The sequence below is a fragment of the Biomphalaria glabrata genome, chromosome 10 (genome assembly GCF_947242115.1).
Source record: "Biomphalaria glabrata chromosome 10, xgBioGlab47.1, whole genome shotgun sequence".
In the NCBI taxonomy this organism is placed as follows: domain Eukaryota; kingdom Metazoa; phylum Mollusca; class Gastropoda; family Planorbidae; genus Biomphalaria; species Biomphalaria glabrata.
The window spans coordinates 29,102,377-29,115,076 of record NC_074720.1 but is presented as its reverse complement, the minus strand read 5'-3'; the positions used below and the strand labels follow the sequence as shown (position 1 = coordinate 29,115,076).

The following is a 12,700-nucleotide window of genomic DNA, read 5'->3' as shown; positions in this document are numbered from 1 at the left end:
TTAAAAATTCATCTATTCTAGTTAAATAAAAAATAATTCGTTCAGTTTAAATCTAGAAAATTGTTTCTAGTTTTATAAAGGCTAATTAGATGGTATGGCTGCTGTACACATTGTCAAATATTTTCTTTGAATACAAAAGATAATTTACTTATTACAACAATTTCCTTGTTATCTACTTGTTTTAGTTGGCTGCTCCTATGGGACATATTATGATATTCAGACTAAGAAATGTACACTGTGTCCATGGGGAACATACCAAGACAAGGAAGCTCAGTTTTCATGCATAGAATGTCCTAATTGGCAACCTGGTTCTGGACAAGAAGGGGCCACAACCTTAGAACAATGCAATGGTATGCTTATCAAATTTACTATAGAAACATTGTACATTTCAAATGACAATTGTACACATGAAACCTAAATACTAAGAGAAAAGTGGAGTGGCACTCACTTGTCAACAGATAAAATATGTTTGTTGATCATTACTAATTACAATAGTCTCCTACTCATACATCTAGGCATGCTTATTAATTAGAGACTTTAGTCTTTTTTTTTTATGATTTAGGTAGGCCCATTCCTTGCTATAATGGTATCAGTACTATAGAAGAAAGAGCATTTATATGAATTCATCCTAGCATACAGAATAAGAAATATGCATTTATCTTTGTGTCTCTTTTTGTAACTATCTCTGTCTTTGGAACTGCAACTCAGGATATGATATTTTGCTCAGAAGCCTAACACTCTCAGTCCAGTAATGTTACATAGGCGCAAGTATTTATCAAAATTTATATTTATGAAGTTAAATATCTTTTTTATAAGTATAAATGTATATAAACAAACAATTTTGAGCAGATCTGTGTGAGCCTGGAACATACTCTACTTCTGGACGTAAGCCATGTTTGCTTTGCAGTGTTGGTACCTATCAGCCCAAATATGGCAGAATATCTTGTCGCCCCTGTGGGATGGGTTTGAGAACCAAAAGTACAGGTAGCACTGGATTTCAAGATTGTCTAGTTAAAGGTAGGAGTGAATACAAGCTTACAATTTTGTTTCAGTAAAAATAAGTTATAGATAAATACTTTTATGGTATTCATGCAGCGATTTCTTCTTTAAAACATATTATATAGACAACAATTTTTTAACAGAAAAAAAGGTTTTAAGTGAGATGAAAAAGTTTTATACAGATCTACTGAATGAAAATAAGTTTTATCCAGAGCTAAGAGGAAAGAAAAAAATGTTTTATCCAGAGCTAAGTAATAAAAAAAAGTTTTATCCAGAGCCAAGTGGCAGAAAGAAAGTTCCCTATTAATTTATCTTTCTTGTGTGGCCAACATTAGTTGAGTTTACATTTTTTCTTGGTCAATATCATGACTAACAAAACAATGTTTCTTTACCCTTCAAATTTCAGTCACAGCCCAATTCAGTTCAGTGAGTCATTATCTAAACCTATGTAAAGACTCTTGTCTTCAAATTGAGTTAAATCCAGGACATTATCTTTAGACTATGGCTGGGACATTTATTTACTGCATAATGCCATTAAATCTTATGAATTTTGTAAGCACTTACTTTAAAATATTTAAAGGATAAGAATTTAAACTCCTTTTCCATGTCTTTTTCATAGTGACCTGCAAGGCTGGCCATTATTATAATATTTCCACTCAAACTTGCTCCTCATGTCCGAGAGGGTTCTACCAACCTCGTACTGGGCAGGACTTTTGTTATACCTGTCCAGGTAAGACCATGACTGATTTTGAAGGCTCTACACTAGCAGAAGACTGTAAAGGTAAGAACTGGTCAAAGCTTAGCTATTGGTCTGACTACTAGATATTAGCAGTAAGTTACCCAAGACTATAAAGTAGATATCCATTGGTGCGGAAGGTCATTGATAAAAGTTTATCCAAATAATTTGTGAATAATGCATGGTGGAGCTATATGGTTAGCACAAAACCAACTGCCTTTATAGATAAGGTCAAATGTCTTAAAGAGCTGTATAAATATTAAATTGAGACTTGAATCCTAACAACATAAAATAATATGATAGAGTAACATCTCTTAGAGAATATTAAACTGCTTGTATAAAATGAAATAAAGCAATGTTGGAAAGACATATATGAAGGAACAACATCACAGGAAGACCCATCATGTCTCATGGTAAGACTAAAGAAATGCATAAAAAAGTAATTGTTGCATTCTTAATCACTTATCATGAACTTTCCTATTCACAAGCCGACCAGCAGAGTGGCGTACGCCCCCCTCTTTTTTCTATGAGCCTTGCTCTATGTCACCATGATTTACTCAAGTCCGACTTGCAGAAATAAAAGAGTTATCTTTCCATGACTTTTTCATCGTGGTGTCCCACATGGTTGGGCCATGAAGAGAATTATATATACAGATTGCTGTCTATAAGCTGACTTCTAAAGACTGATTAAGGATAGCCTGGTCCATAATTTATCATTGTTCTATTCTTTTAAGTTGTTTTTTTATATCTTATTTTTCAATATTTTTTTTAATTGATGGAAGTCTACAACAAAAGCACTAACTTTATTACAAATACCTAAAGCCTTTTTTTCATCATTACAAAGCTTATATCAACTCACTCTGTCCGGTTAAAATGTTTGTAGGCCTACATGTTATTTCTCTCACTCCCAATCTCAAATCAAGCTGAAATTTTGCACAATTATTTCTTTTATCTGAAAACACAAGAATCAATTTAAAAAATTAACCAATTAGCTAATTAATTAATAGTAATTAATTATTTTGTTTGGCATCTTGAACAAGGGAAAGAAATTATACTTGACTGATGTGGTGGTATATTTTGAATTAGTCCCCTTTATACTTTGTAGAGAGAAAAGTTTGAAACAATAGATATCTATTGAAAAAATAGATAACTATAAAACCTTCTATATTCATAAACACTTCCCTGGCACAGTGGTTAGTGTATTGGCTTGAGGAGGCTTTAGCCCTCGAGTTTGAATTCAGGTCCTTCATCTTTTTTTGTGTCATTTCTTATGCTATCACAGATCGAAGATGTGGTCAACACATGGGAGATTACTATGGCATACTGGAAAGCCCTAATTACCCTGGAAACTACCCAGTCAATGTGGAGTGTGTGTGGAAAATTAAACCCCAGAAGCAGCGCAGAATTCTCATCATCATTCCTCAGATACAGCTAGCAGACAATGACAAATGTGAAGATAAAATCATCATGAGGAAAACTAGTAAGTTATCCAGGGCTGTGGAGTAGATCTTGTAAGTTATCCAGGGCTGTGGAGTAGATCTATTGAGTTATCCAGGGCTGTGGAGTAGATCTAGTAAGTTATCCAGGACTGTGGAGTAGGTAGATCTAGCAATTATCCAGGACTGTGGGGTAGATCTAGCAAGTTATCCAAGACTGTGGGGTAGATCTAGCAAGTTATCTAGGACTGTGGGGTAGATCTAGCAAGTTATCTAGGACTGTGGAGTAGATCTAGCAAGTTATCTAGGACAGTGGAGTAGATCTAGTAAGTTATCCAGGACTGTGGAGTAGATCAAGTAAGTTATCCAGGACTGTGGAGTAGATCTAGTAAGTTATCCAGGACTGTGGAGTAGATCTAGTAAGTTATCCAAGACTGTGGAGTAGATCAAGTAAGTTATCCAGGACTGTGGAGTAGATCAAGTAAGTTATCCAGGACTGTGGAGTAGATCTAGTAAGTTATCCAAGACTGTGGAGTAGATCAAGTAAGTTATCCAGGACTGTGGAGTAGATCTAGTAAGTTATCCAGGACTGTGGAGTAGATCTAGTAAGTTATCCAAGACAGTGGAGTAGATCTAGTAAGTTATCCAGGACTGTGGAGTAGATCAAGTAAGTTATCCAGGACTGTGGAGTAGATCTAGTAAGTTATCCAGGACTGTGGAGTAGATCTAGTAAGTTATCCAGGACTGTGGAGTAGATCAAGTAAGTTATCCAGGGCTGTGGAGTAGATCTAGTAAGTTATCCAGGGCTGTGAAGTAGATCTAGTAAGTTATCCAGGGCTGTGGAGTAGATCTAGTAAGTTATCCAGGGCTGTGGAGTAGATCTAGTAAGTTATCCAGGGCTGTGGAGTAGATCTAGTAAGTTATCCAGGACTGTGGAGTAGATCTATTAAGTTATCCAGGGCTGTGGAGTAGATCTAGTAAGTTATCCAGGGCTGTGGAGTAGATCTAGTAAGTTATCCAGGGCTGTGGTGTAGATCTAGTAAGTTATCCAGGGCTGTGGAGTAGATCTAGTAAGTTATCCAGGGCTGTGGAGTAGATCTAGTAAGTTATCCAGGACTGTGAAGTAGATCTAGTAAGTTATCCAGGGCTGTGGAGTAGATCTAGTAAGTTATCCAGGACTGTGGAGTAGATCTAGTAAGTTATCCAGGGCTGTGGAGTAGATCTAGTAAGTTATCCAGGACTGTGGAGTAAATCTATTAAGTTATCCAGGGCTGTGGAGTAGATCTAGTAAGTTATATCCAGGGCTGTGGAGTAGATCTAGTAAGTTATCCAGGACTGTGGAGTCCAGGACTGTGGAGTAGATCTAGTAAGTTATCCAGGACTGTGGAGTCCAGGACTGTGGAGTAGATCTAGTAAGTTATCCAGGGCTGTGGAGTAGATCTAGTAAGTTATATCCAGGGCTGTGGAGTAGATCTAGTAAGTTATCCAGGACTGTGGAGTAGATCTAGTAAGTTATCCAGGACTGTGGAGTAGATCTAGTAAGTTATCCAGGACTGTGGAGTCCAGGACTGTGGAGTAGATCTAGTAAGTTATCCAGGACTGTGGAGTCCAGGACTGTGGAGTAGATCTAGTAAGTTATCCAGGACTGTGGAGTAGATCTAGTAAGTTATCCAGGGCTGTGGAGTAGATCTAGTAAGTTATCCAGGGCTGTGGAGTAGATCTAGTAAGTTATCCAGGACTGTGGAGTCCAGGACTGTGGAGTAGATCTATTAAGTTATCCAGGGCTGTGGAGTAGATCTAGTAAGTTATCCAGGACTGTGGAGTAGATCTAGTAAGTTATCCAGGGCTGTGGAGTAGATCTAGTAAGTTATCCAGGACTGTGGAGTAGATCTAGTAAGTTATCCAGGGCTGTGGAGTAGATCTAGTAAGTTATCCAGGACTGTGGAGTAGATCTAGTAAGTTATCCAGGGCTGTGGAGTAGATCTAGTAAGTTATCCAGGGCTGTGGAGTAGATCTAGTAAGTTATCCAGGGCTGTGGAGTAGATCTAGTAAGTTATCCAGGGCTGTGGAGTAGATCTAGTAAGTTATCCAGGGCTGTGGAGTAGATCTAGTAAGTTATCCAGGGCTGTGGAGTAGATCTAGTAAGTTATCAAGGATTGTGGAGTAGATCTAGTAAGTTATCCAGGACTGTAGAGTCCATGACTGTGGAGTAGATCTAGTAAGTTATCCAGGACTGTGGAGTCCAAGACTGTGGAGTAGATCTATTAAGTTATCCAGGGCTGTGGAGTAGATCTAGTAAGTTATCCAGGGCTGTGGAGTAGATCTAGTAAGTTATCTAGGGCTGTGGAGTAGATCTAGTAAGTTATCCAGGGCTGTGGAGTACAGCTAGCAGACAATGACAAATGTGAAGATAAAATCATCATGAGGAAAACTAGTAAGTTATCCAGGGCTGTGGAGTAGATCTTGTAAGTTATCCAGGACTGTGGAGTAGATCTAGTAAGTTATCTAGGGCTGTGGAGTAGATCTAGTAAGTTATCCAGGGCTGTGGAGTAGATCTAGTAAGTTATCCAGGACTGTGGAGTAGATCTAGTAAGTTATCCAGGGCTGTGGAGTAGATCTAGTAAGTTATCAAGGACTGTGGAGTAGATCTAGTAAGTTATCCAGGGCTGTGGAGTAGATCTAGTAAGTTATCCAGGGCTGTGGAGTAGATCTAGTAAGTTATCAAGGACTGTGGAGTAGATCTAGTAAGTTATCCAGGGCTGTGGAGTAGATCTAGTAAGTTATCAAGGACTGTGGAGTAGATCTAGTAAGTTATCCAGGCCTGTGGAGTAGATCTAGTAAGTTATCCAAGACTATAAAGTAGATATCCAAAACTAGTTATGATAAAGTTAGGGCTCAGACCTTTCTACTCTTCAGTTAAGTCTTCAGTAAACCAAACATGGCATTTATTTAAGGCTGCAGTTTAAATTATGAGAAACTCATTATACAATAATATGTTACCAACTCTAACTCCTAAAATTACAACATAAATGTGTAGTTTCTTCTGGACAATATTATATCCTAGCCCTGAATAATTCAATATTTTTTTTTACTTAATATTAAGTGCATAAAATATAATATTCCAAAAATATGTTTGTTCTTAATTTAATTTTCTTTTTTAGACTTTTTTTCAGTAGTAACTGTTCACAGTAGACACTAATTCTAGGATAATCTTTCTAACAAATCTCTTTTATTGTGCATTAATAGTTTGTTTGTTTGTTTTTTTCAATGGACAGAAAATCCATACAGTCAAAACTCCTATGAGACTTGTGAAAGTCGCGAGAGACCTATAGCCTTCACCGCTAAGTCTAAAAAACTCTGGATACAATTTAAATCCACTGGAAACAAAACAGCACAAGGATTTTCAATACCTTTTGTAGCTTATAATGGTTTGTATGCATCATTTTGTTCTTTGAGTTATTTTTGTCTCTCAATACAACACACACTTGTAGAGTTGTTTAACAATACACTCAAATGATTTAATATTACTCTTAAGTTCATTGTAGTTAAACCTTTTCAAACTCAATCTACAGAAAAGGATAAAAAATTCTAAAAAAAAATAAGAAAAAGCACATTATTAAGTCTGTTGGTGAATCAAACTACAGTGATAAAACATGTATAAATTGTATAGGTATTAGAACAATAAACTGATAATAATTTTAACTGACAGTATGAACTGATACACAACCCCCAAAATCTGGCTGTCTTCTTTTATATCATTTTAAAATATCTTTCCAGAACTCACAATAATTATTTAAATACTCTTTTCAAATATTTTTTCCTGCCAATCAGTGCATTAATTTACACAACTGTTTAAGGTCTCAATTTACTACTTTGCTGGACATCTATAACTTAACTTTTTTTTCTTTCTGAACCTTTCTAAACAGTTTATAGGACTAAATGTGCAGTCGAGCATGATTAAATGAGTGGAATTGTAGTAATTCGTTTTTAGTACCAATATGATGATGTTTTTAACTCTTTTATTGTGCTATTGATTTTGCAGAAGAATATGAATCACTTGTAGAAGATATTGTCAGAGATAGTCGATTGTATAGCACAAGCCAACACCAGCAAATATTTAAGGTAAATCTGAACATTCTGTGTGTAATGGTAATACTTTGATACTTAAGAAGTTGATGTGGTGGCCTATGATAAAGCTCTTAATTTTAAACTAATGGTCTTGAATTAGAATCCTAAAGAATATATATATATATAGAGAGAGAGAGATAGATAGATAGATAGATCTAGATAGATAGATAGAGTAGCAATGCTGAAATGGACAATAGTAGTCAAGCTGAATTTCCATTCGTTTGGACCAATAAAATCATCTCATCTTAACTTTTACTTTTTCAGGATCGCCAGTTGCTGACAGTGTTACTTGAAGTTATTGCTACTCCATATTCCTATCTGAAGTATTTTAATGTCTCCCAATCAATGTTTCCTCCATCATTCATCAATCTACTGAAGCCTAAAGTAAGAAGATTTTTTCAAAGCTGAACATGGGAATACAACAAAAAGCAAATAATACCAGAAACATTTTTTTAAGGTTTTATATTTTCAATGCAAGAAACCATCTTCACAGATTTGTGAGAACTTTATTTATTTAGGCATAAATATATTTTATGCATTTATAGCAATGGGGCATACGAGAGCTTCAGATTTTTCAAAGTCTGATTTTTATAAGCAATAAAAAAGTCTTTAACAATTAGTAATTAACTATGTGGTATTTTAAATAAGAAGTTTGTCCACATAATCTGGTAACAATATTTAATACACTCATTTGCAAAATGGAAAATTGTGATATATATTTGATTTTAAAAAGATTTACATCTACCTAAGAAAGATCATGGTTCGGTTTAATTAAGGTTAACAGATCTTTCAATTCTTTCAATAATTACTGAAAATAATAGTGTCCCAAGGATAAAAATTATTTGCACTCACCAACTCTAAGGGTACAATTTTTTTATTTTTTTTTGTGATAACTTAATATGTGATATGTGATAGACATTTCAAGACTAAAATATTTGCAGTAAGCCTTCAACTTACAAGTTGTCTATAAATCTTAACATAGTTCTTTTTTCTTTTCAAAACTATTAAATAATAACTAATTAAGAGTAATTTTTCATGAACAGTTAAAAGCTAGTAATTAGTTGATATAATTTTTTGAATTGTTTACAATAGACATTGTCGTCTCACAATGGTGCCATGAAATAGTTTTCTTTTTAAAACATTTGACACTTTGTACATGTAACCTGAACAAAAAAGAAACATTTGCAATTGACTGCAACACTAATATTATAGAAAAAAGTGAACAGCATAGTAAACCTTAACATGTGAACGCTTTAATTAAAAGCTGCAATCTTTTTATGATTAAAAAATGTTGAGTTTATGGAGTTTTTAAAACAATAATTTGTTTAATGTCATATTTTGTATTGTATAGTGTACAGTGAAGCTATGTTGAGTAGACTGTACAGTTTACTTTAAAATATTCGGTGTTTTCATGGCCATGTTCTTAACTTGTCATATTGTTGATTTCTTTTCTGTTTTTAAATAGCCCTGTGCGAATGCTGTTTTTTTTTTGTTTTTTTTCCGCTTCAAATTCAAATACCAAGGTTGATTTTTTGCAACTATGAATAATGGCCAGAACAATTACTTTATATTATTTGAGGTAGTTTTTTTTTATAATAAATTTGATTCAAATTGCATTCAATCACCAGTCACTATTCAATTAGCAATTGATTTTTCAAACATTTGCACAGGGTTATTTTTAAGTAGGCTATAATGAACAAACATAACAGACAATTATCAAAGTTTTTGTTTTTGAGAATTACTTGGTAGAGTACATAATTACACAAGCTAATGATATTTTAGCTAATTTGATATTCATGTTTAGTTATGTTAATGTTTATCTTTTTTTTTTTAAACATGTCTGAAATTTGTTCTCGAATATTTTTGTTCCATTTTTTTTATATGCAATTTGTTCCTATACATTTTATTTTCAATTAATGATTTTCTACTATTAAAACAAATCAGTGATTGGAACAACTAGCACAAACTGGAAGATTGAGTAAATGAAAAATGACAGACTGCCTAGTCATGTGGTATACGATTCTAACTTTTGTTATGATTGTCCCATGTTCAAACCCTGTCTGTTTCATTTCCAGCAGGAAATTTGGGCCCGAACATAGTACATCTAAATATGTATGAAACAAGTGGGTGAAATGATATAATGACTCAAAATTTTTAAAAGTGAACTATATTATATGTTAACTACATAGTGGATAAATTACTATTCCCTCTGATCTGTTATTTATTTATTGCTTACCCCTGTCAATATTTTCCCCATTAAAAAATATCAGTTTAGCTTTCATTTCTATTCCTTAGGGAAAATTATATGATGTTAAACCCTTATTTTAAATTGAAATTTGTAGTAAGTACTGTATTCTGAACCAGTATATAGCTTCTAATGACATGAACATTAGAAGAGCTTACTGGATGTTCCTGTCTTCCATTAGTAAAGGTCGGATATACATATTCAAATGCAGACCAAAAGATAGAATGCAACATATCTAGTTTAAAAGCTTTCAGAAGATATTAGTAAACTTTGATACATTCACAAGGATCATTGCTGAAAATAACTACAGTTGCAATAGTGGGCTTCCAAATATTTCTTTTATATTTTTAATCATTAGTTTTAAAACAATTTCCTTTCCCATAAAAGTTGATTTTTTTAAACTCATACTGATGTTTTGATTTCAAGTAGAAATGCATAAAAAGCACTCAATGCCCTCTGATGTAATATATTTGTTTTGTTTATTTCATTTTGTTTAACCTTGTTTGTATGTGTCCTTCATCCTAATTGTACTCTAAAAGTCTTGGTGGGAAATAAGTTCATCTTTTCATAAAGTGTATAGTGTAAACAATATTCAATATAACAGGTAAAGAAATGTTTTGTTTTACCCATGAATCAGAACAATAAGGTCACTAAGCCATCACAATCTTCTATTCTCAACTAAGTTCTTCATCCCCTAATCTATGTCTATGACAAAAAAACATTTTTATCTAGAGTTTTTAGCTTGTCAAATTATGTTGTACTAATTACCATATATAGACAACTGTTGAACAAAGAGATAGTTTGGTGAAAATTTTGCTTTATATTTGATTTGTAAAAAGTACATTTCATTCTCTCAGACAAGATGTGACCATACTGTATTTGTCAGTCTATAGTATTAATCATGTAGCAAAATATGAAAATCATGAAATAATAAACAAATATATTTTATCAAGTAAGTTTTTAAAAAAATGTGGCAGGAATTAATGAGTTTAATTTCAAAAAGATCTCTTCACTCTTTTCAAGATGAAAACAAAAAGTTGTATTCACTATTGATAGAAATTTCAGAATCTAAAATTATGTTTGTTAGTTAATATTTAAAGAGATTTCCTATATAGATCAAAGCCATTTTTTTTTAAAAGATGTATTAATGAAAAATAAACTTTGATGGAACTACAAACTTAACTTTAAAGCTTTCTTGTTTGATTTATTTTAATATATTTTAGTGCATGACATGTATAACTTCCCATTCATCCTTATATCGGATTACTTTACAACAGTGTTAATGCTTCCAATACAAATATGTATACAGTGAACTGAATTTTTTTTTTTCCAGGAGCAATATGTTAATATGGTGAGCTCCTTAGGAGAGCATAAGTCTGTAACCACACCTCTCTTTTGAACCCAGTTCTAAGAATCTTTCTTCATCTGCCCCCATGTCATTCCAGTATGTTCAACTTCACTGATAACTGACCTCTTCCAGGTTTGCTTGAGCCTGCCCACTTTCTTTTTTCATAGCAAATTCATATACTTTTCCCCTAACTAATGTCAGGAACCCATTAGAGTTGGCAACCTAAAGATCCCAAAATAAAAAAAATGTCAGTCTTTACCGGGATTCAAACCCAGGACCCCTCTGTTCAGAAGCCACACTTTACCACTCAGCCACCAAGACTTCAAGACAATATTAACTCTTAACACTTTTCAAAGTATTTTTGGAATACTATTTTTAAGTTGTACACTTAAATAAGGTCTAATATATGAAACAGCTAAAAATAATTAAAAATTAGAGATGGATCTAAGAAGGTTAATGATGTATTTTAAGTCTAAATTTAAATTAGTTTTAGCACAGTATCTTTGAGAATTTAAAAGCTCATTTCCTACTTTTAATACTAATCATTCAGTTTTACTCATGAAAATCATATTTTTTTATTCATCAAAATAAAGCTCAAACATCAAACTAATAGATATTAACTCAAAAAACAAATATAACTGGCCCTTTTGTACATGAACATTTTCTTCATTTACCAACATCACAACTAAAATATTTGTAAGTGCATCAATTTCAAATGTTTCATTGTTCGCTCACAGGACTTTAATAATTTCATAGAAGACATCTTTAAAAAATAATTATAAACAATCAGTTTTTTTGTTTTTTTTTGTAGTTGGCATAATGGATTTGCTGACAAGTATTTTACAATGTCATTTGTATTTGCTACTATGCTCCTAATGGACATTTTATTCACAAGTATTAACAACATTGAGGAAGCTCTAGAACTTCAGCTAAGGAAAGCAGATCTATTAGCTTAACACATTATTTTTTTTTTTTACAGACAAGACTAGGGAGAATCTGCAGAACAATTTGTAGACCTGATATTAATGCCATTCAAAAAGACACACCATTGCAAGATTTACATAAATATTGTCTATTAAAATATATTCCCTTTTAGCAAAAGAAGCGGTTGTTAATTTTTTAGCCAGCATCATAAATATATAAATACAACATTATGCAAGACAAAAAAAAACACAGCATAAAATCACACCATACGCCTAAATAAAAAAAATTATTTGAGTGATTTCCTTAAAAAATAATTATGTATCCTCACGTCTAGACTGTACCTTCCAAATACCATGTGAAAAACAAAATTCATGAGTTAGAAGTTATCTAAGCCAAACAATTGTCAAGACATTCAGAAAATTGAAACTTAGGGTAAAATTACAGGGTCAACATTCCTTCCCTACAAGGTTAGAAGAAGATATATCTAAGTCTGAATTTAAGGATATAAAGAAAGAGGGAAGTCACCAATATTTGTAATTAGGGAGGGGGAGAGGTGTCTTTTTTTTAAATATATTATGTAGCTCTTCGTAATTGACTAGAAAAAAAAATAATTAAAATATATAATTAAAAAAGAAATGACAGTATAAAAAAAAGTACACAATTTAAACCACAAAGAACAAGATTACAAAGAGAGTTTGTGTTACACAAACTCAGAGGCGGCCCCCGTCGAAGTCGGATCCCTGTCGCATATTCGCAAATAATATTCAAGAGGTGATTTAATTTTGATGTAAAATGTTTTACACGTTTTGGATGTTCCTTCAGAGTTGAAGATAATTACTTCCTAGTCCAAATCTCCCGCAGGATGACGGGGGATGGGAGCGGGC

At 33.2% G+C, this 12,700-nt stretch overlaps 1 protein-coding gene across 2 annotated transcripts in view; it reads left to right on the top strand.

Moving 5' to 3' along the window:
* The window catches only part of LOC106080019 (signal peptide, CUB and EGF-like domain-containing protein 1), a 53,019-nt gene extending 41,963 nt beyond the window's left edge, over positions 1-11,056 (top strand). For both annotated transcript variants that reach the window (XM_013241298.2, XM_013241299.2), the window contains 7 exons: positions 186-350; positions 850-1,017; positions 1,619-1,780; positions 3,018-3,215; positions 6,447-6,599; positions 7,214-7,293; positions 7,564-11,056. In XM_013241298.2, coding sequence (XP_013096752.1) covers positions 186-350; positions 850-1,017; positions 1,619-1,780; positions 3,018-3,215; positions 6,447-6,599; positions 7,214-7,293; positions 7,564-7,707 — 1,070 coding nt within the window. In that variant the 3' untranslated portion in view covers positions 7,708-11,056. The remainder of the gene's footprint in view (positions 1-185; positions 351-849; positions 1,018-1,618; positions 1,781-3,017; positions 3,216-6,446; positions 6,600-7,213; positions 7,294-7,563) is intronic.
* The last annotated feature ends 1,644 nt before the right edge of the window (positions 11,057-12,700 follow it).